The 27,992-nt window shown below is 36.0% G+C and overlaps 2 protein-coding genes across 2 annotated transcripts; one reads left to right on the top strand and one right to left on the bottom strand.

Moving 5' to 3' along the window:
• Nucleotides 1–277: 277 nt before the first annotated feature.
• LOC132151691 (sodium- and chloride-dependent GABA transporter 2-like) lies at nucleotides 278–9,552 on the bottom strand. Its single transcript, XM_059559985.1, has 15 exons — nucleotides 9,409–9,552; nucleotides 8,521–8,714; nucleotides 7,224–7,358; nucleotides 6,999–7,139; nucleotides 6,839–6,920; nucleotides 6,552–6,684; nucleotides 6,331–6,465; nucleotides 6,129–6,232; nucleotides 5,909–6,033; nucleotides 5,507–5,619; nucleotides 5,276–5,413; nucleotides 5,032–5,134; nucleotides 4,695–4,795; nucleotides 1,204–1,374; nucleotides 278–888 (listed from the first exon to the last, which is right to left on the bottom strand). Exons 2-15 carry the CDS (start codon nucleotides 8,708–8,710, stop codon nucleotides 733–735), a joined length of 1,827 nt encoding a protein of 608 aa, XP_059415968.1. The 5' UTR covers nucleotides 8,711–8,714; nucleotides 9,409–9,552; the 3' UTR covers nucleotides 278–732.
• Nucleotides 9,553–13,235: 3,683 nt separating this feature from the next.
• Nucleotides 13,236–27,979, top strand: LOC132151692 (sodium- and chloride-dependent GABA transporter 2-like). Its single transcript, XM_059559987.1, has 16 exons — nucleotides 13,236–13,418; nucleotides 13,537–13,646; nucleotides 21,018–21,217; nucleotides 21,338–21,472; nucleotides 22,223–22,363; nucleotides 22,463–22,550; nucleotides 22,989–23,121; nucleotides 23,327–23,461; nucleotides 23,921–24,024; nucleotides 24,203–24,327; nucleotides 24,413–24,525; nucleotides 24,786–24,923; nucleotides 25,062–25,164; nucleotides 25,696–25,796; nucleotides 25,972–26,142; nucleotides 26,255–27,979. The coding sequence occupies exons 2-16, from the start codon at nucleotides 13,624–13,626 to the stop codon at nucleotides 26,324–26,326; spliced, it is 1,782 nt and encodes a 593-aa protein (XP_059415970.1). The 5' UTR covers nucleotides 13,236–13,418; nucleotides 13,537–13,623; the 3' UTR covers nucleotides 26,327–27,979.
• The last annotated feature ends 13 nt before the right edge of the window (nucleotides 27,980–27,992 follow it).

Raw genomic sequence — 27,992 nt, forward strand, 5'->3', positions numbered from 1 at the left:
ATAACAGGTGAACTTCAATGCCCTTTTTGTTGTAACACTTCAATGCATTTATAAAGAGCAAACAAGCCTTGTCCCGTTAATTCATTTGAAATACACATATATACAAATTTATTCTCCATATGAACTTTACCATGTAACTGTATGGTCAACTAAAAAACTGTTGCTTTGATAAACATTTCAATACTTAACCATCATATGATCTTCATAACATAGCCGTAACCATGCCTTGAACATTATGAGGGACCAATTTCATTTCTATCATAAAACAGTTGTCAAATATTACATGTATTGCTACTTACATCTCACCTCACTCTCTTTCAACATTAAAACTGGCAAATCATGCTGGATTTTGCACTCTATTTCTGTGAACAGTAAACCTATCCTACTTTAAATATGACTGGCCATCTCAGTCATTTTTACACTGACAAGCGCTGTTGAACATTGGGGCAGACAAGCCTAATATGTAACTTTTATAGTAAAAAAAATAAAATAAATAATAAAAAAAAATGTGTCATCCTAACAACAGAGTAATGGAGTACAGCAGAGCAGTGCAAGAATTTCTAATTCTGGGGAGGGGACAATGTGGCTATTTCTAATTATTGGGGTGGACTTTTCCCCCTCACTGTCTATGGTGGTTACTGCGCTGGTTCATTACTATGCCAGTCAAATGACACCTGGTTAACAATGTTAGCCACAGATCAGAAGGCCAAATACAAGACTAAAATGTGACAATCAGACAATGTCTCTGTGAGGTAGTGAGTTGGGTGTATAAACAGTTCTTAAAGTCAATAGGTCTGTGAAGGTCTCAAAAGAAACAGTGTTTAGCTTCTGTTTTGGGCGTTTAGGATCAGGCAGGTCTTCAGCAGGAGTACACAAGACTCTTACTCTCTGATATGAAAAATTATGTATAGCGTTAATTCTTTTTTATTTGAAATTTGAAATTTCATTAACATTATTTTTTAAATAAATAAATGCATAAATAGAAAATTAAAAATAAATAAATAAATGAAATATATATATATATATATATATATATATATATATATATATATATATATATATATATATATATATATATATATATATATATATATATATACATACACACACACACATATTTTTACCTCAAAATATATGGGAAAATATGTGAAATACATTTCAATGAAAATGTTTAAGCTGTCAAAGCTGTTCTTATGGGCATACCTGTCGCACTGACCCTGGAGTAGTGCTAACCAAATAAATGATCCACAGTGGAACTAGTAGGGTGGAGGAAAGGGTAAAGAAGCCACCAATCGCATAACCCCACCAGGGATACTCATACACATTGTTGAACTTCAGAGGAGTGTATTTAACCAAGGAAAAGATAAATGTTCCCTAAACAGAAAGGAAAGAAAATGATGAGCAATAGGGAGCCGCCAGTTAGTTTGGAATGCTTTGTGCACAAAGTCTCAGAAAAGGAGAAGGGCTTTCTTCTGTTTTGAAGTACTGTCAGTTTAAAGACAGACACCAATGACAGGTGTCAGACACAGACTTACAGGTCACAGACAAATCTTTTCCTACCTCTACACACTGGCCTGCATGGAAGCATATGGGTAGCAATATTCAATTTGGAATGTAATATGCAAAAGGACAATGCAATATGTAAAATGGCAATGCATTTCTGTATTTACATTTACATTTTCCAATAAATTTGTGCACCGTTTGGTGCAAAATGAAAATTAAATTACATAATTTTTATTTGTCATTTTATACACTAGATGTAATATGTAAAATGAATACAAATTTTAACGCTTTATAAGTTGCAAAATTAAAATGAAAATGTATTACAGAAATGAGATATGTATAACATGTTCAGGCAAAAACTGTGGCAAATTATCATTCAAATGCTATTTTTCTTAATTGCATACACTCACAGTCAAGACACTTACGGTTGCATTTTCATTCAATGTCCCGCAATGAATGTAGCAAAATTCAATGTGCACATTGAAAATGCATTCCGAGCCGATCACGTCTCCGCCCCCTCACGCCACGTCAATCACTGCGTGAACAAGGCGGGGCTTGCAGAAGGTCAGAGACTCAAATCTCAAGAAGAGGATTCAAGTGAGAGAACATGGACAAGACAGTTGGTCCGTGTACGTTTTGATCATTTCGGTTTATGGCTTTACTATTTCAGTCGCACTGGTGGGCGGAGCTGAAACGCTGCTTTCATCTGATTGGTCGAGTCGCTCCACAATGAATATTGTCCCACTGATAAATACAGTGCAAATAGTTCTGTCTCTTTGGATAAAAGTAAAGTGGAAATACTTTTCCCGTCGTTACAACGCCGTTAACATTACTGAACGTTAAATGCGGTGCGTTACTATGCATTGATTTAATATGCAATCCGAACGCACCCCTGGCTCACACAGCGAGTGAGCAGGTGGGTTAATAACAAGATAAGCGATTATGATTGGCTAAGGCAGAGTCATGTGTTTCATGGTAGCCAATCAGAGCCAGTGTTTTTACACACACGCGTCAGCGGCGCCAAAACACACACAGTCACACACACGCAACAGCTACACAGAGATTCGCAGCAGCAGCAGAAATGGCGAGTCAGGAGCAATCCGATGAAAAGTTGGCTCAAGGTGGAGATATAAGCACTACTTCAAATTCATTGTAGTCAAAGGCAAGAACGTGCATGTAATGTGTGCATGTAATGTGATACACACGCATCTACAAAGCTAGTGGCCAAAAACACTTTTCTTACAAAGAGTGCAGGATAAAACTCTTGCTGTCTGTTGACGTGCAATAAATATCGAAAGTTATGTACGAACACCTGTCTGTTCTGCTCATTTCAACTGACTTGTGAAAACTGCTAAAAAAAAAAAAAAAATTTGACATATAGCAAATTTTTTTTTTTTTTTTTTTTTTACAGTAACGCAAATAGTTACTTTCCCTGGTAACGAGTTACTTTTATTATAGAGTAATTCAGTTCCTAACTCAGTTACTTTTTGGAACAAGTAGTGAGTAACTATAACTAATTACTTTTTAAAGTAACGTTCCCAACAGTGTTTATCTAAATTAATTTGACATGAACTAAGAGAAATGAACCAAGAGAAATGAACCAAGAGAAAACATTACCGTCTACAGCCGTGAGAGGGCGCTCTATGCTGCTCAGTGCTCCTGTAGTCTACACTGAAAACATAGAGCGCCCTCTCGCGGCTGTAGACGGTAATGTTTTCTCTTGGTTCTTGGTTCTGAATAAATGCGACTTATAGTCCAGTGCGACTTATATATGTTTTTTTCCTCGTCGTCATGATGTTATACTTAGGTGTGACTTATAGTCCGAAAAAATACGGGTAACATTATTATTATTATTTATTAATAGAGTAATTGACACAGACCAGAACTTTAATGTTTCACCAAATTCAGCTCAGATCTTCATACTCGTCTGACTCGCGATGCTGTATAACTTGCCAGACTTACCTTCCCAAAAAATCCTATTTTTTATTTATTTCATGAATTTAACTATATTTATTTGAACTTCACTGTTATCCAATAATAATTACAGTTAATTACAATGTTAATTACAGTGTTCCTGTAGCTCAATTGGTAGAGCACTGCGCTATCAAGTGCAAGGTTGGGGGTTCGATTCCCCGGGAACACATGATATGTAAAAATTGATAGCCTGAATGCACTGTAAGTCGCTTTGGATAAAAGCGTCTGCTAAATGCATAAATTTAATTTTACATTTAATCCAAGGAGACAGAACTATTTGCACTGTATTTATCAGTGGGACAATATTCATACAATACTATAACCTAGAAATAATTTAAAGGGGTCACTTGCAAGTCGCAGCAGTGAATTATGTGCCCAGCTACATCTGATTCAAATATTATGCTAATTAACAGTGAGCGGTGGTTTCAGACATTATAGTGCCGCACTCGTACTGACTCTTATTCTGTCCGAAAGAATGAAAAGACGTGCTGAAGGTGGAGCGATTCGACCAATCACCCACAAGTGCGAATGAAATATTGAAGCAATAAACCGAAATTACCAAATTTACAAGGAACAAATGTCTTGTCCATGTTCTCTCACTTGAATCCTCTTCTTGAGTCTTGAGTCTCTTGACCTTCTGCAAGCCACACCTTGTTCAAGCAGTGATTGACGTGGCGCGAGGGGCGGAGATGTGATCGGCTCGGAATGCATTTTCAATGTGCACATTGAATTTTGCTACATTCATTGCGGGACATTGAATGAAAATGCAGTCGTAAGTGTCTTGACTGTGAGTGTAAATGCAAATAAGAAAAATAACATTTGAATGATAATTTTGCCACAGTTTTTGCTTGAACATGTTATACACATCTAAACATTTCTGTAATACATTTTCATTTTAATTTTGCAACTTATAAAGCATTAAAATTTTATTCATTTTACATATTAAAACTAGTGTATGAAATGGCAAATGAAAATTATGTAATTTAATTTTCATTTTCATTTTGCACCAAACGTTGCACAAATGTATTCGAAAATGTTAATACAGAAATGCATTGCCATTTTACATATTGCATTTTCATTTTGCATATTACATTCCAAATGGAATATTGCTACCCATATGCTTCCATAGGCCTGTGGATAGTTTGTGGTTACAATATGAAAATAAAATTTTAAAAAAGCCTCAGAAAAAGATTTCAAGGGATTTAAATGATACTCACTGTGCATACAGCTGGTGTTAGATATTTCCAGCAGCACTTCATGAAGGGCCAGGGCCGATATCCAATCATATCCTCAATGCTATCATAGAGGCGATCAGCACCTGACATAAAACTCAGACGTTTTTGAAACTCAAAAGTACATTGTAAATCATTTTATCACATCACTTTGTATTCAGTTCGCTTTTAATGTGCTAGGAATTGAGTACACTGTTGAATTAATTATATGAGCAGATGTTCTTTAAATAATTCAAGAGAGGTCGAAGGAGTTGCAAACATGTACCATTTGTGTACATTTCTTTACAGAGTCTTTCTTTGCAGAGTCAAATAAATGATTTACCATATACCCATCCAACACAGATGGACTGAAGAATAGCAAAAGTAAGAAGAGTCATTCCACTACAGGCATAATAGTCAAAAAGCTGGAAGACATACAGGCCACCCTGAGAGCGAAACAGAAAAACAAAAAAATGCTGACAGAAATGACAGGTACTGCAGATGTGATGTTTGTATTTTATTTTTATTTTATTTTATTTTTTTTATCAATTAATCAACATCTTTGTGTTCTCATTTGTGACTCTCACCTCTGTTACCATTAGCAGACCAACAAGGAAGCTGGCAGCACTTATTAAGAGGAGAAGAAATTTACGCCGATGTCCGATTTGGAAGAAAGAGGGATACATATCCGAGATAGCCGTTACCAGGGCTTCGTGATACACAAACTGACAGATTAATAGAAAAAGCGTCAGGGTATCCATACAAAGATATAAGGAATTAAATATAGGAAAACCGTCTGTATTGCTTCCTGTATTTACCTCACTATCCAGTCCCAGGAATATGATCATGATAAAAAAGAAGACTGCCCATAACTGAGGCAGGGGCATCAAAGCTACAGCACGGGGGTAAGCAATGAATGCCAAACCAGGACCTGCCACAAAAAAAAATCATTAAACAAATCCCTCCCCACCCCCTTTTTAGACACAACCTAATCACTGCATCTAAAGTGAATGGCAGTGCTTTATAATACAAACAATAAAATAAAAATAAAGTCTGTTTGTGCTCAATTTTCAGCAGTACAACTTTGTAACCAAAAGTATTGCTTTATTTTGAAGTTACTATTTCCAGAGCTCTGATTTTTATGTTTCTGTATGCTTATTTTTATGCTATATTGACATCACTTGCTTTAAGAGACCTCAAGCCTTATATATGATTTTTACCTGACTCTGCAACCATTGAAATATCCATTCCCTGTTCATCTGCCATGAAGCCCAGGACCGAAAATATAGCAAAACCAGCCACAAAGCTAGTTAAGCTGTTGAGCAGACACAAGTAGATACAGTCTCTGAAAGACAAATAGCAGAATACAAAAAGTTTTTTAGTGCAGTTTGCAATGAATATACTAATGCTCTAGAGAGTGCGATAGATCATATGAAGTACCTATAACAGTTGTTGTTATATTTGTTGTAGCTTCCCAAAGCAGTCAGTACTCCTGTACAAACACCATAGGAGTAAAAGATCTGACTACCTGCATCCATCCACACCTAAACATCAATTATTGTATTTATTATATCATAATAAATGATAAACACAATTCGACATTATAAAATGAAACAAAGGGCAAAAGAGAGCAGTTCAGTGCCTGTGGGTCTGTGAGACGTGTTGGATCAGGGTAGAGGTAGAATATGATGCCATTCTTTGCTCCAGGAAGAGTAAGTCCACGGACAAGCAGCACTACCAACATTAAATAGGGAAAAGTAGCAGTGAAGTAGACCACCTGAAAATAAGAGAAAGAGCGTTCACCATGTTACTGTTCCATGTTCCTGTAACACACATTGTTAAAAGTTTTCGCAAATTTCTCACCTTGCCTGTGGACCTCACTCCCTTCCACACACAGAAGTAGCAGATTATCCAGGCCAGCAGGAGGCAAAGTGCCAAGTCCCATCTAACATTACCAATCTGTTCTATTCCCTCAGACAAGCCCAAAATTCTTCTCCTGTAGGCACAAATATGGAATAACATTCTGTTTAGCAACCTTTATTGAGAATAATTTTAATTAGCTGTCAGGGTTTTGTTATCCTGTGTTGCCTTAATTGCGTAATTCTAATAAATATATCCGGTTTAATGGGGTGCTATTTTCAACAACTTACTCCCAAAACTCAATAACAGGAGATGTGCTTTTATCTGGGGAATATTCAGTAATGTTGCTTTTTCTCAACTCTTTGCAGTTCTCTAAATAAAGAAGGCAGTAGTTATTCAATTGACATAATAACAGTATTATGATAATTCACACTGTTATGCATGAGATACCTGTGTTCCAGTAGTTGCTGCAGCTCGCCCATGGCAGCTCTGAACTGAACGATGAAAAGAGGTAAAGGAAAGCCCAAGCAAGAATTATAATGTAATAGACTCCAGTATAGAGGACAACAACTTGGCTACCATAACCGAGACCTATGAAAAAATGAAAAAGTAGTAAAGTAAAAAACAGTAATACACTGATATTTAAAAGTCAATGTATATGAGACCATTGTTCACCTTCAAATAGTGGACAGATCTTCCTCCAGCATGTTATTCCACCCTGACTGGTGAACTGACCCAGTGAGGTCTCCAAAAAGAAAAGTGGAATGCCACAGGTGAAGAGGAACAACACATAAGGCACAAAAAATGCCCCTAAATGACAGAATGATTTATCAACATAAAGCAAACATATACAAATCAAAATGTGCAATATACAAAAAAACTATATTCACATCAAAACTCCTGCAATACACACCAAAACACTTTGAAGATTGTATGTAGTCAGAATTAAATCGCCCTTATAAAGAAAGTGAAGTCTAAAAAGTGATTATTGGCAAATTATTGTTTGAAGTTATATGGCAAAATAAAAAAGTGTTAAAAAAATACCATTTTATACCATATCAACCAATTCTATAGGTATATGTAAGTATGACTCTCAATAATAATCATTTTTAATTATTTATTTTTCAATAATTTATTTTTTATTTTAATTTTGCAATGTAAGCATGACAACAAAGTATGTTGACAATAAAGGTTTGGGGTCACTATGATTTTTTTTTTAAATACAAAAACAAAAATAAAATAAAAAACTATATTATTAAAACATTATTAAAAAAATAGTATGTATATATATATATATATATATATATATATATATATATATATATATATATATATATATATATATATACATATATATATATATATACATATATATATATATATATATATATATACACACACACACACACACACACACACACACAATTATGGTTTCCACAAAAAGCAATTAAGAATATTGTAAAATAATATTTGATGAGCAGAATTTGTTTGAAATAAAATAATTGTTACAATGTAAACATTTATCATATTAATTTGCCCTTGCTGCATAATAGTATTAATTAGAAAATAATAATAATAAATACATACAAATAAATTCAACAAACTTTCAGAATAGTAGTGTATATTAATAAGTTACTCTACAACATATTTTAGGCAAGATTAAAATGTATCCCATTAACATTGTGTGTGTGTTTGTGTGTATGTATTTATATCATGTCCTTCTTTATCTTAAAAGAGAACAGACTTTTTATGTATTCATACCAATGAGGTTCTTGTCAAAAACACAGAATGATTGACACTGATCTCAAGCCCTTAGACACTGAGACTTATATCTCAAAATATTTAAATTATAACAAACTACCGCAGATTTTTATCTTCTGTGTATCTGAGCCTTTGGAACTTTTTAAAGATAAAATATTATTTTATATTAACAACGTATATAAAACAAAATTTAAAATACATTTGCACTCACCCCCTCCATTCTTGTAGCACAAGTAAGGAAACCTCCACACATTTCCCAGGCCAATGATGTGCCCTGCCACCGCCAAGAGAAACTCCAGTTTATTAGCCCACTGCTCTCTTGCCTGGGGTTTAGGTCTGGCCTGTACTAGGGCACCATTCATGAGGTTTAACTTCACCCCTGGCCTTGAGCCATGCTCCATGATGCTGACAATGGATTGTTGATAAACATATATTATATATACAAATAAAGTTGTCATGTAACAGATATTTAAGGCATAATGAAAAACAGGGCCCATGTGTGTTTGGGGTAGATATGGGCCCCATGAGCTCATCTGTAGGAAATGATCATATCAGTGAATTCTGTAAACAGCTGTTGGCACATGATGGCACGTGTTTTTTCACGTGCTTTTACCTCACAACGAACTAATGATACAGCTGTTGTCTATTGGTAAATTTTACACATTTCCACATTCCACACTTATACAAATAAATGTAATATTTTGGCTACATGTTTCCTCTTTATTATTCTCAGCAGCCTTAAAATTGCACATACTGCTTTGCAAGATACTGAAATAAACATTTCAACTGTAATTGCAGTTAATTAATTTAGGTCAGTTATTAAAGTTAAGTATGCTATACACCACAATCAGATCATTAAAAGCCTGAAAGTATACATGCCACACATCTTTAAAAAAACACTCACTATAGTATAAGTATATTATAAAGATAATCAGCTCAAATTTACAATTGACTTACAGTTGATGACAGATGATGTTTTTGATTGATTTATTTATTTATTTCAATTTAATAATTTTTTGAAAACTACAGTAGGCCTATGTCTGCTGTTTCACTACAAGAAAGTGTTATATAATGTGACAAAAGAGTAATCAAAATATACCTTTAATTTTGAAGAATCCGTCTCGTATGTCTCTTTCATGCAGTGCCTGTATCTAGGTTAGCAGTTCAAAATAATGTTGTCAAAGAGAATGCCTAAGGAGTGGCCAAACCGGCTTCAAGAGCTCCTGAAAGAGGACTGCTGGTCCTGAGCGGTTGACCGGGGTTTTTATTCTCTGCTTTACAAAGGTTGTAAACAAGACCATGCATAATCAGAACTTGTGTTTTCTTAGGTTTTGTGTGCCCCTGTTTATAGCATGTTTTTTCAGAGATAAAACAGAAAAGTCTTATCAGTGGGGCAAGTGACAACCGATGGGTTTCTTTCCCTCACCCAACTTTCTTTAGCTATTTCTAGATCTTTCTCCATCTTTGAGCCTGTCTGATAATTTTGCGATAAGTTCAGTACAGTACTCTCTAAAGTTGGACATTGAGTAACTGGACACCATGCCATTTGCATTGTCAAATGCCATCAGGCAAGAAAGAATGCTGTAATACCTGAATCGAATATGTTCTGTTTGTGCTTCACTACGCAATGTGTAATTGCTACACAGTCCATATGACATTCTCCAAGCATAATCCTCCAGAACTACTTATTCAAGTGAGTGCTTGTAGAACTCAGCTAATTGAAACAAATTAGTCATACATAAATCTAGGTGGAATACAGATCACAATCAATTCCATTTTGAACATGTTTAAGGAGAGATATAAGGAGTAGAACTGTTGTTGGTAAAAAAAAAAAAAAGTATTTTTCACTATCACGCAGTAGCCTAGTACTTTCAAAACATTGCGGTTTGTGGAAGGAGACGCCATTTACCAAATCAACAGTGACCTCTTGTGGTAGACTATAAGAATTGCGTTTTCCCATCGAAATTCAACAGCTAGATATCAACTCGAAATTCACCTGTAAATGTGTTTTGAATTCTCTTGTTTGCTCTTTACTTTCAAAGATACACTGAATCACGTTGTATCTAGTTTAAAGACGGACCCCTGCGTTAAAATTTAAATTGTATTTAAATTAATAAATTACAAGATTCAAACGCAGCCAACGTGTTTTTAAAAACAAATTCCATTTAGAAGTGTCTAGATGGTAACCTTCGCACTTCTATTTACTAGTGTAAAGCACATAAAAAAAGTTCTTTTTGTCGCACACACAGCGTGTTCCAGACCGGGTGAAGGTCGGCGTTGCTTGGTGAGCAAAAAGTTTGATGCTTTGCTTCTGTTGCAACTATGTGTCCGTTAGCGGAAATGTAATAAGCAAAAAATATATAAAGCACAGTCGTGCGCGTATGATTTTGCGTAATTATTTCTGACTGAATACTGTAGGCCTATCTTCATTAATAGAAATGATAACAGATAATTAAACTTCAACTTTGCTTTATTGTCATTCTTCCACATACGTATACAGAAGAACGAAATGTCGTTTCTGACGGACCAAGGTGCAAAGACACTGACAAAACAAGTATACACACGTTTTCATGACAACAGGGATCAGATATAAGAGCATATTAAATATAACGGACAATAAACATGTCGAGCACAATAAATATAACAAGTCAGAAGTGTTAAAAGAGGTAGAAATGTGAATTTGTAGTAAATGTTAGAGTTTAAGAATAAAGTGCTTGTGCAAAGCTGAGTTGGATCAGAGCCGATATAAGGTTAGAATATGTGCATTTGCACAGAGTGTCACATTGGGTTGGTTGAGTGCGGATGTATGTAAACCTACCATTGTGCAGTTGTGCAAGATGTGTCTATAGTGCACACTGCACAGCTAAGTGAAAGTGCTGAGTGCAGATGTATGCAAATGTCCATTGGAGTGCCCCCCCCACCCCCTTTTCTGTTCTGTATTTTCCTGTAAACATGGGATAGGAGGGCAGTTTATGATGGGAGTAGGATGCTGGGTGGAATCAGCTTATTCAGGATTCTGACAGCCTGGGGGAAAAGCTGTTGCAGAACCTTGCCGTGCAGGTCCTGATGCTGTGTAGTCTTCTGCCTGATGGCAGAGGGTCAAACAGATGGTGGGAGGGGTGAGATGAATCTTTCACAATGGCTCTGCGTACACAGCGTACCTAATAGATGTATGGGATCGAGAGGAGGGAGATGATCTTTGATCCTCTCAGCTGTCCTCACTATGCACTGGAGGGTCTTGCATTCTGGTGTTTTGCAGTTTCTGAACCACACAGTGATGCAGCTGACCAGGATGCACTCCACAGTTCTTCTTTAGAAGATGGTGAGAATGGGTGGAGGGAGAATGGCTCTCTTCAGCTTCCACAGGAAGTGAAGACATTGTTGCACCTTCTTCACAATAGGGTTTGTGTTGATGGACCAGGTGAGGTCATCAGAAATGTGCACACCAAGAAATTTGGTGCTCCTGACTCTCTCTACAGCAGAGCCACTGATGTGCAGGGGAAGATGATCAGTTGAACTTCTCCAGAAATCCACAACAATCTCTTTCATCTTGTCCACATTGAGAGACAGACTGTTGCTGTAGCACCAGCTCACCAGTTGTTCCACCTCCTCTCTGTATGGTGTTTTATTATCGTTGCTGATGAGGCCCACTACTGTCATGTCATCGGTAAACTTGACAACAAGGTTGGATTCTGACTGTCCAGTCGTGTGTGAGCAGTGTGATAAACAGTGGACTGAGAACTCAGCCTTAATGGGTACCTGTGCTTAATGTGATGGTGCCTGATGTTCTGCCACACATGCGCACTGACTGTGGTCTCTCTGTCAGGAAGTACAGAATGCTGAGCTAAAGTCATTGAACAGCATTCTGACAAATGAGTCTTTTGTGTCCAGATGTGATGAGACGGAGTGCAGTGTGTAGGAGATAGCATCATCTGTAGAGCGGTTGGGGCAGTATGCAATTTATAGAGGGTCTAGTAAAGAGGGCAAAGTGGAGTGGATGTGATTTTTGACCAAACGTTTAAAGCACTTCATTGAGATGTGAGCCAGTGCTACAGGGCGATAATCATTGAAACATGTCACCGTTGACTTCTTAGGCACCGGGATTAAGGTGGTCTTTTTGAAGCATGCAGGGACCACAGCCTGGCTCAGGGAGATGTTGAAGATGTCTGCCAGTTGGTCAGCACAGTCCCTGAGCACTCTTCCTGGAATGTTGTCTGGGCCTGCAGCTTTCCATGAATTCATTCTAGATAGTGTCCTTTTTACATCAGCTGAAGCCAGACAGAGCACCTGCTCCTCAGGAGTGGGCATGGATTTAAGTGCCTCTGTGTCATTCAAAGCTTCAAACTGTCCATAGAAGTCATTCAACAAGTCAGGAAGGTGAGTGTCACTGTTGTTGGCATGTGATGTGATTTTATAATCTGTTAGGGCCTGGATGCCCTAACAGACATGCGTCTGGCATCCTTAGTATCGCAGAAGTGATACTAACTTCCTCACCCAGTTTGAAGGCAGCATCCCTCTGTCTGAGCAGGGAATGGACCTCAACTGTTAGCCACGGCTTCTGGTTGGCTTGCATAATTATGGATTTTCAACAGTGACATCCTCAACGCACTTCTCAATGTATCCAGTCACAGAGTTTGTATATTCTTCTAAACAGACGTGCTGGTCATAGGTGGCAGGCTGGCAGCTTCCCTGAACATGATCCAGTCCGTGTTCTCAAAGCAGTCTAGGGCTGAAGTGGCTCCTCATGTCCAAACGTTGTTTACTTGTGTTAAGAGAGGAGTAACCCTTTTGATTTAATGTAACTAACAGATATTTTGCAATTTGGCAATAAATAAAAATGTTAAGATGAACATATTTAGAAGCATGCTTTCATTCATTGTTGTTCAGCTATAAGCCCCGCCTTGTGTTAGACACACACGCCCAAATACACACACACACGTGATTCTACACTGTCGGTACTGTATGGACTCGTTTTCCCTTACGAAAGGTGGAGAGTATGAGAGGGGTGGGCTTCAGCGACTGCATTTTAACAACCCAATCACACTGAATTAAGCCTAACTTCATTGCGGTAGACTTCCTGAACTTTTGACCCGTCGTCGCCTGCATCAGGTAACAGCTTTTCGTTATCGGTCTGCATTGTTTTCAGTGCTTTCTAATTTATTGATGAGGTTCAATTGAGCGCTGAGACTACCCGTGTAGTTAGACTGTTTTTGGCTTTTGTTTTTAGCAGTGTTTCACTTTGCGCCCGGCGTCTCCTCCTCAGCGTGGGTTTGAACAACACTAGTGTTCGGCTGCTGAATATAGGCCAAAGGGCATGAAGACAAGCGCAATAACTGAGTAAGTTTCCTCCTCCTCTATATTCAGATCATTAGGGACAATACTATCTCTGCTCCGTGACGATAAATAGTGCCTTCGTCAGGGTTGCCTCAAGTGCTGTTTGTGGTTATGATTAAGCATACAGGCAGGAAATTTAACGTTACCTGCCTCACTCTAATTTACAAGATGAAAAGGATATATCGTTTTAAAACGTAGTTTAAAACACAAATTGCCAAGCTCATAATATTTGTATTCATGTTGGTTAAATTTTTTTAAACCGTTTGATCATTTTCTAAAATTTTCTACAAATTGTGAAATAAAGGTCCTCTTTTGTCACATGACAAAAAAAGAGTGATTCTGACTTTAACTTGGCAGACTTTTTAAAAAAAAAAAGTAGCTAATGTTTAAAAATAAATATTCCTTAGAGGAATAATATGACAAATAGGCTACAAACATTACAACCTTTTAATATTTTTTTTTTACAATGTCCAGAAAGTTACACCATCTAAAAATATGTATATAAAAAAGACTCTTCATAGAAGGTTTGTTGTTGTTTGTTCGTTTGTTTAAATTGCATCTTTAATGTATTTTTGGATTTCGTTAGAGAAATACCTTACACATAGTAGTTGAAATGATATTGAACGCAATATTATGCCATGTGTTTATTACTGGCTTTCAGGACTTTTTTGTCTTTTTTCACCATAAACATTTCATCCACATGAACAAGATTTGGCTGTATAAAGAAAGCATTACTTTATCATAGGGCTGGGCGATATGCAGCAAAAAATATATCTCGATATATTTTGCTATATGTCTATATACGATATATATCTTGATATCTTTACAGGAAAAATAACCCCCTAAAAACTACTGCAAAAACAAATATGCCAAAAATTACGTTTAGGGCCCTATGAAACGTTTGATTTTTTTCTTCATCATATGTTTCATTGTTACCTAATTCTGTGTTTTAGCATGTGTAATTATTTAAATGCATAAAAACAACTTAATTAGTGGGAAAAAATGCTTAAAATAGCCTTATGTGAAATGTTTTTTCCCTTCAGAAATTCTGTGTATTTAAATTTTTCTGGTTATCAAATGAAGGCATGAAACATTCATTTAATTTATCTTTTAATTATTTAAAATTAAGCAAACATGGAACATGGTTATAGGAATACTAGGAATATAGTTCACCCAATAATCAAAATTATGTAATTAATAACTCACCCTCATGTCGTTCCAAACCCGTGAGACCTCCGTTTATCTTCGGAACACAGTTTAAGATATTTTAGATTTAGTCCGAGAGCTCTCAGTCCCTCCATTGACACTGTGTGAACGGTATACTGTCCATGTCCAGAAAGGTAAGAAAAACATCATCAAATTAGTCCATGTGACATCAGAGGGTCAGTTAGAATATTTTTAAGCATCGAATTTACATTTTGGTCCAAAAATAGCAAAAACTACGACTTTATTCATCATTGTCTTCTCTCCCGGTCTGTTGTGAGAGAGTTCAAAACACTGCAGTTTAGTGATGTCCGGTTCGCGAACGAATCATTCGATGTAACCGGATCTTCTTGAACCAGTTCACCAAATCAAATCGTTTAAAATGGTTCGCGTCTCCAATAAGCATTAATCCGCAAATGACTTAAGCTGTTAACTTTTTTAATGTGGCTGACACTCCCTCTGAGTTAAAACAAACCAATATCCTGGAGTAATTCATGTACTCAAACAGTACACTGACTGAACTGCTGTGAAGAGAGAACTGAAGATGAACACCGAGCTGAGCCAGATAACGAACAAAAGATTGACTCGTTCCCGTTTTAAACTATTCAGTTCGATTTGGTGAACTGGTTCAAGAAGATCTGGTTACATCGAATGATTCGTTCACGAACCAGATATCACAAACTGCTTTGTTTTGAACTCTCTCACAACAGATACGGAAGAGAAGACAATGCTGATTAAAGTCGTAGTTTTTGTTATTTTTGTACCAAAATGTAATTTCGATGCTTCAAAAATTCTAACTGACCCTCTGATGTCACATGGACTACTTTGATGATGTTTTTCTTACCTTTCTGGACATGGACAGTATACCATTCACACAGCTTCAATGGAGGGACTGAGAGCTCTCGGACTAAATCTAAAATATCTTAAACTGTGTTAAATGGAGGTCTCACGGGTTTGGAACGACATGAGGGTGAGTTATTAATTACATAATTTGGATTATTTTGTGAACTAACCCTTTAAAACCTAAGTATCTCCATATAATGGAGCCAGTGGCCCTTTTTTTTTTTTTTAGACTAGTACTGTACACGCGAGGGGAGGGGGGAAAAAATCAAGGAGGCAGGGGGCGAGTGAAAAACAGTGAAAATGCTACAGTACAAACCTGTTAAATGGTTAAGGTTATTTCCTTATTAAATTTACAGGGAAAAACCGTAAACTGACTTTCCCAGAATTCTCTGCATTGCATTTCAAATTTAGTTTGAATTTGATGTTTTTCTTTTAAATAACTGTTTCTTCTTATTTTTTTTCTTATCTACTAATGTGACATTATATTAGCTTAACATTTGATTTTTAAAAGTTAGTTAATAGTAAGAAATATCTTTAAAAATTTTAAGTTTCTTTTTGTTTTATATATCTTCTCCATGGAGTATCTTTGCTGGTCCCCAGGTGTCAATGGGATCATTACGAAATGTAGCGGCCTGTTTAATTTTTTTCACATATTATAAGGTCACCGCACAAAAAAATTAGAGCAAGAGAAGGGAATGTGACTAAGCACCCTGCAGTGCCTCCTGTTTTGGGGACACAAGATTATTTCAGCTGTGAGGAGTTGCGTAAATAACATGTACTCATTGCCATCTACATTTAATATATATATATATTTTATAATATATATATTATATATATATATTGATGTTTTTTCTTTTAAATAACCGTCTCTTCTTATTTTTTCTTATGTTATGTTTATTAGGGTTGTATGTAGTGTTGTCAAAAGACCCGGTACTTCGGTACCAAGTCGGTACTAAAACAATTTAAATGTGACGGTACCAGGTTCCTTTAAGTACCGGTAGTACAGAGGTCCCGTTCAAACCCGGTTCAGCGCTATGATTTCCGCGAAGCAGAAAACGAGGACGGAATCTCAAAATCCAGTCATGAAAATGAAACTTACATTTTAATATGGACAGTCATGGAATCTGTCAAAGTTAGCATAAATTAATCAAATCAAATCTCCATATGTTAAGCCGCAAATGTTGCTTGAAATATGAATCCGTGTTCTGCGCGTCTCTGTGTGAATTAATGAATGGCAGAGACGTGCGGGTTTGTTTACTACATAGACTGAAGCGCATGACGCTTGCATTAATTTCAGCATCTGAGCTTCAGAGTTCTCTCTCCATCAAGCGATCTGAACTTTTCAGTTCATCTCATTGGACGCACAGCGCACCTGTAATTGATGATCTGTAAACTCTTTGTGAAGGCGCACGACTCACCGTCGCTTTACTGATAGCGCTGTTTCTCACACATGCAAAGAGAGAGAGAGCGAGAGTCTTACCACTCTGAATCGACACGCTATATGTAAACTAATCACAATAAATAAATCACAATATTTCTTCCATGTTTTAATTTTAACAGCAAATCCCCTTTATTTACCAAAAATAAAATTCATAAATTAAAAGACAAATTAAATTTGGGTGAAACTTGTTTTTCATAATTATATAACTTGTAGAAAAACTTTAAACACATTTGTAAATAGGTATAAAGAATGGCATTGGTTTTATTTTTAGTGCTAAAAAGTTATTATTTTTTTTATTAGCATATTTTTGTGTTTTGCTTTGGTACCGAAATTGGTACCGAGAACCGTGGATTTTCACTGGTATCGGTACCGAATACTTAAATTTTGGTACCGTGACAACACTAGAGATGAAACAACGAATCGATTTAATCGATTAAAATCGATTATTAAAATAGTTGTCAACTAATTTAGTCATCGATTCGTTGCTAAATAACTTATTTGCCGTAAGCGGCTCATTTCAGGCATATTTCAAATCTGCGGTGACCAAAGTGTGGCAGTAATGAGCCACCGGAGGTTTTACTCAGCCAGTACAACAGGAGAAGTAGCGAATAGCCAATAGCTGGCCTCGTTTTATGTCACGTGCTTCCCGAAACAGCGTCTCTGCAGCATTCAGCGGGATGTGGGAGTACTTTACTTTGAGCCTTCAAAAAAGAAGATTAACCTGTAAACTCTGCACTACTGAACTGTTTAAGGGGCCGTTCACATATCGCGTCTTTTGCGCGCTCATGTTCGTTATTTCCAATGTAGCCACGCAGTATGCGCGCTCATAATGGAAGCGACGCGCCCGTTTTTTCAGGCGCATCAGCACCGCATCGAGTTAAAAATATTTCAACTTTTCAGAATGCGGCAAGCGCACCGCGGGTCATGTGACAAGAACTAAATTATCAGCTTCATCCTTTCCCGTAACAACGTTTAAAGCTCAGCCAAGATGAAGGAACAGCTGATCATAGCTGTATATGGATTTCAATTTTGAAATAAATTTAGTAGCAGAGCTACTGCAAGCTATTTTTAGAGCTGCGAATCCATTTATCCTTGGCTGAAATTTCATCCTTTCATCCTTTTCCTTCAAGGAGAGAGCACGTCATGGTTGCTTAGCAAAGGCAGACGCCTCAGGAGCGCTTGTGCCTGAGCGCTTTGGAAAGGAGGAGAAAGCGGTGCGCCTAGCGTTTTCCACGCGTTTTTAGGCGCGATATGTGAACGGCCCCTAAGACTTTTATTTGTGCAGATTCTCCAGTACAATGTTGTTTGCAAATGTTTATTCGTAAAAGCTGATAACATTGCTTTTTAACAGTTAACATTTAAAGCTTTACAAACATGTTCTGTGATCAGTTTGTCGTTTACCAGTTCATAATCCAGTCGTGCAGCCTAATTATGACTGAATGAGAGAGGTAAATGTTTAAAGATATTTGAAATGCACTTTTTTTTCTAAGTATTCACTGCTCTTTTTCACACAGCAGGTTTTTTGTGTGTGTCTATTTTTTTTCTGGACAACCATCTGATGGATTTTACTTTCAATTGTGAGTTCCATTCAGGTTTCATGCCATTGGCACTTTATTCGAAGGATTGTTTACAATTTCACAGCATAAGCTATAAAGCTGTTTCCCAGTAAATAATAAAATACAACACACTGCAATCTTATTCTGTTTTATCCTTATTCTTCGTGAAAATATGTTCTGAAAGATTCCTTAATAAGCTTTGTTCGGGATGTTAAACTACTTTAGGAGCTCTAAGGACTGCCATGGTGAAAACATTATTTGAAATCTCCTTGTGAAATTTGCTAGAGTATGGGTCAGTGTTTTGATTGCAGAAGAGTTCAACAAAAGGATTACTAACACATAATAAAACAACTCCAGGTATATTTTTGATGAGGATATGACAATGCAAAATGGTTAAAATCTCTTAAAAATCTATGCTGAATGAAAAAGACCCTTTATTAATAATTTACTTGGGGGGGGGGAACTAAAATATAAGTACATAAACCGATTAATCGTAAAAAATAATCGACAGATTAATCGATTATCAAAATAATCGTTAGTTGCAGCCCTAGACAACACTAGTTGTATGTTACATATAATGTTGTTAAATTAATGTTTATTTCATATTTCAGTTTAATGAGTCTTACCATGATGGTGTTTAGTGCTTTAGGTGTTTAGTAGTGAATATTAACATTATATCAATTTGCTGTTAAACTCTTCATATTGAATGTCTGCATGTATAATTCAGTTTAATTCAGAATATTTACCATCCGTGGCATGAAAATGATCGCTCAGAGATGCTGCTGAAGTGAACAATTCTTTGGAGAATTGTAAGTGAGAGCGCAGACGCAGCTATCCAGCTATTATAAGTGTTTTTTTGACTTGTCTTTTCCACTTAATTTGACACTTTAGAAAGTTGAAAAAGAAGGGAATTGTGGTTTAGGGTCAGTGATTTATTTATCTTATCTAATTTACAGAAGATTTTAAATAAATTTGGTTTATTTTTTATATATATTTTATATAGGGTTTTGTTTATTTTACTTGCAATATCTGGCGACATTGCATCCCCAGCACTTAAACTGGCAGTACTCAAAAAAAGTCCATGGACAGGTTATTGCTGACAATGACGTTCGTTAAGGGGGGAAATATTACCTGTCAGAAACGTTATCAACGCTGTCAAAACCTGCAGCATTTATCACTAGTGCAGAGATATGTTGAACAAGTAGGGTACAGAATTAAAGGAAATGCCCTAGCCATTAGGAAATCTATGCTAAGTCATTCAGTATAGTAGTTAACCTTTCACAAATCATGCTATAAACATTGATAAGAGCACTAGACAAAGTTATCCGCTATATAATGGTTATAAATAAAAACTATAACAGCAATACGTTGCATGAATAATAAACAACTGATAAAATGTTCCACACCATAAATATAATAAAGTATTAACAAACTTTGATGCAATAAAAAGGGTATGATTTAAAAATGAGCCTCCCTCCAAAACAGAGAAAACATCTTTCACAAACATCTAAATTTCTGTCTCTTTTAAAGTGCTAATAGTGTATATAATTACCATATTTTCCGGACTATAAGTCACACTTTTTTTCATAGTTTGTCTGGTCCTGCGACTTATAGTCAGGTGCGACTCATTTATCAAAATTAATTTGACATGAACCAAGAGAAATGAACTAACAGAAAACATTACCGTCTACAGCCGCCAGAGGGCGCTCTATGCTGCCAGAGATGCTGCTCACTGCTCCTGTAGTCTACACTGAGCAGCACAGAGCGCCCTCTCGCGGCTGTAGACGGTAATGTTTTCTCTTGGTTCTAGGTTCTAAATAAATGCCCGGTGCGACTTATATATGTTTTTTCCTCGTCATGACGTATTTTTGGACTGATGCGGCTTATACTCAGGTGCGACTTATAGTCCGAAAAATAAATAAAATAATTTGAGATATTGTATTTGAATACTACTGACTTCAATGGATTTCATTCAATTTCTTTGAGCACGACTGCTCTAAAACGGTCTAAATATATGATACCTATACATTCAAAACATCATTATTACTCAGAAATTTTGAATGTAAATATAACTGGTAAGAAGTCTTTAGTGACGCTACATATGCTGGGGGTGAATTTGATCGGTGCTTGATATAAAATAAAAGGTGCTTTAAAAAGTCGTTGCATCTGGCGTTCATGAAAAAGTGGGAACCCTGTGGAACAACCAGATGGTACTGAACAAAGACTCATTGCTGTTTTTGACCTTTACATGTTTTAATCACTGGTCTGTTCTAAATTTTGTTTGTGCTTCTCTGCCATCAATGTTTTGACAGGTGTTTGCTTTCTTTGTAGTGACATGGAAATGCAGCATGATCCAGATTTGCAGTTTAAACTGGCCTTTTCAGATTCAGAAAGAATTAACACAGGCATTAAAACCAGAGCAAGAGGCCAGTGGTCCAGTAAAGTGGAGTTTATCTTAGCTGTTGCTGGCCAAATCATTGGTTTGGGAAATGTGTGGAGATTTCCATATCTGTGCTACAAGAATGGAGGAGGTTTGTATATGTTTGCACTGTGTGTGAGCTCTATAAAAAATCATTTTACCATTTCATTTAGCATTTTTGCATTTTGCCAATTCATTTTATTATTTTAATTTCATTTTCGCCTATTTTTAGGAGTGTTTTTCATTCCATATGTGGTCTTTCTGTTTGCCTGCGGCATTCCTCTTTTTCTTATGGAGACTGCTTTGGGTCAGTACACCAGCCAAGGGTCTGTCACCTGTTGGAGGAAGATCTGCCCACTATTTGAAGGTGAGATTTCATTGTTTCAACTTTAATCACTTTTAATATCATTGTTAATGTACAATGGAGAAAATGCTGTTGTGTCAACCATATTTCTGTATGTTAAAATTAGAAAGTTGTAGTGGTATAGTAAACAGCAGTAGTGACAATAGTGGTCAGAAACGTGAGAAGCTTTCTGTTTGTGGCAGACTTTAAAATATTAAGGTTGCTGCTGCTTATTGAATTTTCCCAGTTTTTAGTAGTTTTCCAGAGCCATTACTTTAACGTCTTGTAAAAGGTGCAGTTGTATCTAAATATATAATCTAGTAATAAATTAATACTTGAAAAATACCTTTATAATTTAGAAATTATGTGTGTAAGGTTTATCTAAAAATGAAAAATTAAGGCACCCACTTTGACTTTTTAGGTATCAAAAATATAATACTATTTTATACTATTATACTACTTGGATCCATATTTTGGATCCACAAAAAAAGTATGTATGTAAAATATGTAAAGAACATGCTTTTACTGTTCATTCAAATCAGAAGTTCTTTGCTCTCAGCTTCCACACCTGCCTTTCTCCTTCCAATCTTATTCCCAAATGCTAAAATTAATCACCCATAAATAATGGTTCAATAAGTTTGTGATTTGTAACGTGAAGCAATAGTTAGAAATTAATTAGTGTTTTGTATTCAAATATATTTCCTGTGTAAATTCAAAGATAATACATAAAGTTCATCATTAAATAAATAAATATTTTACTTGTATATTCTATAGGTCTGGGTTATGGGAGTCAGGTGGTCGTCTTCTATTCCAGTGCCTACTACATCATCATTCTGGCCTGGGCTTTCTTCTATCTCTTCTCTTCTTTTAGTGCTGAACTACCATGGGCTAGCTGCAGGAACTGGTGGAATTCAGGTATGTTATAAAACTAGTTATTGTGAAAAATAGTAATTTTTTTTTATTTTCGATGGATCATGTTTTGTAGAAACTTTTTTTTTTCTTTCAACCTAACAGAGAACTGTGTTGAGTTTGACCAAATGGGAGGGACAAGAAACCTGAGCTTTATGGAGAATGCATCATCACCTGTTAAAGAATTTTGGGAGTGAGTTTACAGATCATTATCAGAATTGAAAATTTGTTTATATATATATATGTATGTGTGTGTGTGTGTGTGTGTGTAATATAATTTTTTATTTGCTTTTTATATGTTTGTTTATTTATTTATTTATTTATTTATTTAAAGTATGTAATAATTTAATTATTTAAACCTTAAAGATCACAGAGAAGGCCTGTTAAGTAGTGAATGTACATCTTTTTAGTTATGCTCTGCTTTCAGTATTTACGATGTTGTGCAAAATGTCTTTCTTTAGGGGACCATATTAAAATCTCATTTATAATAATTTAAAGTGCAAGTATGATCAGTTGAAATGCCAAATGTGTAATAATGCTAAATGCAAGCATAACTTTCAAGTGTCATTATTGTTGATACATGAATTTGAAAATAAAGTTATGAGAGAATTACACAGAATGTATTTTGTAGGAGACGAGTATTGAATATAACTGGAAGTATGAATGAGCTGGGCAGTTTGAGATGGGAGCTGGCTCTGTGTCTTCTACTGTCCTGGATCATTTGCTACTTCTGTGTGTGGAAAGGAGTGAAGTCCACAGGCAAGGTGAGAACTATTTGAAAGGTACACACACACATATATATATATAAATATAAGCTCAGTGGAGTTGTATATCTAATACAGATGACAAATGTTCTCACATGGGCTGTTTGTCATGGATATTGACATAGTCCGGTTGCTAGTGTTTATATAGATTTAAATCAGGAATGCTGGATCTCAAAACAGGAGTGTCCTTGTCTTTCTTTTTCAGGTTGTATATTTCACTGCTACATTTCCATATGTTATGCTACTGGTGCTTCTGATTCGAGGTATTACGCTGCCTGGAGCCATCGATGGCATCAACTTCTACCTCTACCCAAACCCAGCACGCCTTGCAGACCCACAGGTAAACAAATCTCACATCTTTTATGAGCGGTGATGGTAGGAGATGAGTAAGCATTTTTTCACTTGAAAAGACATGTGCAACTAACAAAATGAATAGTACTTTGGTCATTACTTTTGTTTATAATGATGTACACTCACATGACCATCAGACCAGTCAAATCTGTAGCCTAGAAAAACTATTTTCCCTTTCACAATGGCGTCAATGTTGAGAACACGCAACCAGTTTAATGTTACTCATGTAACTTGCCTATTTTGCAACTTTTTCATATTCCATTGTGGAATAAATTAATAACAGGTTTACTGGTGAATAGTCTATTTCTTTAATGCGATGATGCATCAAGTTGGATCGAAAACATGGATGTTTCTGAGTGGAACCAGACCAGACCCTTCATGTGTCATGTATTGCTAAATACCTAATGGATTGGTCAGTAGTTGTGAACTTGCTCTCTCTCGCCACCAGGTATGGATGGATGCTGGAACACAAATATTTTACTCCTACGTTCTCTGCATTGGGTGCCTTACAGCTTTGGGAAGCTACAATAAATACAACAACAACTGCTACAAGTGAGCGAACCCATGTCACGAGAACCCATATTCAATTAAATTTACATTGAAATCCATAAATGTATGTGTGGAGGCAACAGATGTTCTTACCTGTATATATGCAGGATTCAATATCACAAGAACATTATTCATTTACTGTGATGGGTTTATATAGCATTCTTTGTCTTTCTGCTTATAGAGATTGTGTTTACCTGTGCCTGCTGAACAGTGGAACCAGCTTTGTAGCTGGCTTCGCCATCTTTTCAGTTTTGGGCTTCATGGCCTTTGAACAGGGGGTCGATATCTCAATGGTAGCAGAATCAGGTAACTTAAACAACAGCAGCTCCTTTGAGTCATGTCCTTTATGTCATTTCCTACACATTAAGTCTCAAATCGCTTGTTTTGCCAGGTCCTGGTTTGGCCTTCATTGCATATCCACGAGCTGTAGCTATGATGCCTCTGTCTCAGCTGTGGTCCATATGTTTCTTCCTCATGATTATTCTGCTGGGGCTTGACAGTGAGGTGAGGGCACATCATCTCTCAAGTACATAATGTGTTTGACTGTGTGGAAATTTCTGTTAGGTTTCTATTAACTACTGCTCAGATGAAGTTGTTTAACATAGCATATATTTAATATACTACAGAAAACTTCATTACACACAGTATCCTGTTAAAAAGTACCCCAGGTTCATGACTTTTGTGCATGCAGTGTACTAACACTAAATATGTTTTTAGGGTAGTACTACATTATAACACTAATTACACCTCTTTCTCTTTTTCAGTTTGTGTCTTTAGAGTCTCTCATGACAGCCATAACAGACATGAATTCCAATTTCTTCCTCCAAGGACACCGTCGTAAACTCTTCCTCCTCCTCATTTGTGTGGGCTGCTTCCTCATTGGCCTCTTGATGGTAACAGAGGTGATTATATTCATCAATAAGTCATTACCGGGGGTTTATTTTGTTCTTAATGGTCCAAGTTAGATCACTTAATGACCAATGTAAAAATATGAGATTTGAGCAATGATCAATGTGATCTCTTTTGCATCGGTTCAATAGGGTGGCCTGTATATCTTCCAGTTATTCGATTACTATTCCTGCAGTGGAATGACCCTCCTCATTTTTGCCATTGCACAGTCAATATGTATTGGCTGGTTTTATGGTGAGTGATAATACTGGATCGACACTTAAAATCATGATGTATAAACCTGTCTGCCTTGCACAACTAATATTATAATGTTCTACTCCAGTATTTGATCATCATTTGATGAATTACTGCAGCCACGATCAAACAAATTGTAGGTTTTTGTGTGGAAATACTGTGGTAAAGATAGCTCATCTTTTCTGATATGCTATTCAAACACCATACTTTACAGTTATACTATTCAGGGACGACTTTACCAGAGTAATTAGAGCATTAAGTACTTTCTTCAAGGACACTAGTGGTGCTACAGTCACCTTTATTTAAAACCTGCAGTTTTTGTGTTGTTAGCTAAGATTTTCAAGCAAAGCCACCACCATACCATTCAGCATTGTGTTTATAGTAAAATTCTGGTCATGTATCATAAACAATAAGAAAAGAGCACAAAACTGGTTAGGCGTCTTTTAAATGTGCAGGTAATTTATTTGTTCACCTCCTCCTTATTGTTTTGTGTATAACCTCCTTCCTCTGATTGTGTCTCTGGTTTTTCAGGTGCTGATCGTTTATATGAAAATATTGCTGATATGATCGGTTATCGTCCTTTGACATTAATGAAGTACTGCTGGAAATATATCACTCCTATTGTGTGTATAGTAAGTACGTGATTTGCGTGATTAAATGTGGTATGGTCATATTAAGCAAAGAATTGCAGTTTCCACCAAAGTAAAACTTTATGGAAGAACATCAGATAATCTCTTTATTATGCATTCAACACTTCATTTAATACTTCACTTACACAACATTTAATACATGTCTTTGCTTCTTTAGGGCACATTTGTCTTCTCTTTGGTCAAATTTACTCCTCTAAAGTTTAACAACACATCTGAATACCCGTGGTGGGGTTATGCGGTTGGCTGCTGGTTCACCCTCTCCTCAACATTGATGGTTCCCATATGGATGATCTATGTTGTCCTCATCACTCCTGGTACATTGAAACAGGTAATTCCACGCATGATTTAACCGTAAAGAACACTAAATTATATTTAAAAGTATAAAGAAGCCCTGTGCAAAGCACTGAACTTGCAGCTAAATGCTTTAACCTTTTTTTTAGAGACTGCGTATCCTTTGCACTCCAGCAAGTGATCTACCTTTGACATCAGAAAGACAAAAAGAAACACTGTGACAAAATATTATTATCATGAGGCAGTGGACCAGCCCCATTTTGGATGGACCAATGCTCATTACAGTTGTTATATGATTAGAAAATGTTGGATAATGTGTTATTTTCAATAAGAAAGATTAACCAGAGCAGCTCGCTTTGACAGACTTTGTGCCTTGTAAAAGAAGGACAAGGCACGTTTGGTTCGTTTCAATCAAATGTTAGGGTGTAACAGTATTTAATTTTTTTTCTTTAGGTTTCTATGGGTCAGTCATGCAACACTTTGCTGTTTTGTGCCTATAGTCAAGTGCTGGTGTTTTGAGAAAGTGTTACAGAAAGTAAATTATGTTGGGGGTTCGTATTACAAATATTATAACATTTACCGTTATATAGTAGATTCAAGAAAATTGATTAACCAAGAAAATCCATATTTTGCAACTTAAATCTGCTTAGATGTTCAGTCTATATTCTATAGTCTACCATCTATATTTTTAGTAAAAATGCTTAATTTAAGGTAATATCTATAGGCCATTCAAGCATATGTACATTTTTATAAGTGATGCACTAGAAAGGTCAGTGGTTAATATTTTAATAAATGCTCCATTCAAATCAAGAGTCTAATTATTGAAAATGATTGCTGTTTGAAATGGGTTGGTGACAGCAGCTTGTTTTTACTTTAAAGATTTTTCTGAAGCATCCAAGCAAATATTAAATGGCTAGATTAAAGATGAAAGCAGGTTGAATTTTGAATTCTTGGATTAAAATTGTTAGAGAATGAGGTTAGACACGATTGCGGTCAGCCATGACAGACTGTCAGTTATAATATACTGTACTGCTGTTTTACTGAGGTATGGTTAATGTGAATTTATTAATGTTAATAATTAACAGTGTAGTTAATACAACAACAGTCAATGAAAATTCTACATTTAAACTGCCACTTAATTTGCACGACCACAGGAGATTAAAGTTGTATGCAGTTTAAGGGGGAAAAAATGAAAGTTTTTAAAGTAAGTTTGAGACTGTTCATAATTCTCAAGAATGAGAAGCCAGTGATGGTGCTTTTCTTTAGTCTACAACTGGGTTGAAGGCTAAAGGCCTCCATACAAAAAAAAAAAAAAAAATTCTAACTACCTTTCTAAACTTTTTGTATTCTATTTTCTTTTCATTTATTATACAATTATAAAAAATAAAAAATAACTCTAACCTGCTCTATTCTTTTTCTATTCTATCTGTTTTCTTTTTATTTATTATATTATTTAAAAGCCCTTGCTACATGTACTGCATTTAAGCTAACTGAGACTTGTTATAGCACTTATATATTATTGCTCTTTTGTTGTTTTTTGATTGTTTCTATTGTCCTCATTTGTAAGTCGCTTTGGATAAAAGCGTCTGCTAAAATGGCTAAATGTAAATGTACACACTCTGGCCAAAAAGGCCACTCAAACACTGGCAGAGGATGAAAAAGCAGAATGTTTGCGCTGCTTAAAACTGTGTTCCAGGGAATAGAGGGGAATGGATTTCTTGTGATTTGAATTTGTAAAGGGGGCCAATTACAATGTAGATTAATTTGTCAATTATGCCTGTACAAATGTTGTACACAGCTTGGTTTCTAAAGCAGTAAACTATAGGAGTATTGAAATGCAAAAGTGATTTAATAAACAAAAAATTTCTACACTATTTGCTAAAGTGG

Source organism: Carassius carassius, chromosome 10 (assembly GCF_963082965.1).
Source record: "Carassius carassius chromosome 10, fCarCar2.1, whole genome shotgun sequence".
Classification (NCBI taxonomy): domain Eukaryota; kingdom Metazoa; phylum Chordata; class Actinopteri; order Cypriniformes; family Cyprinidae; genus Carassius; species Carassius carassius.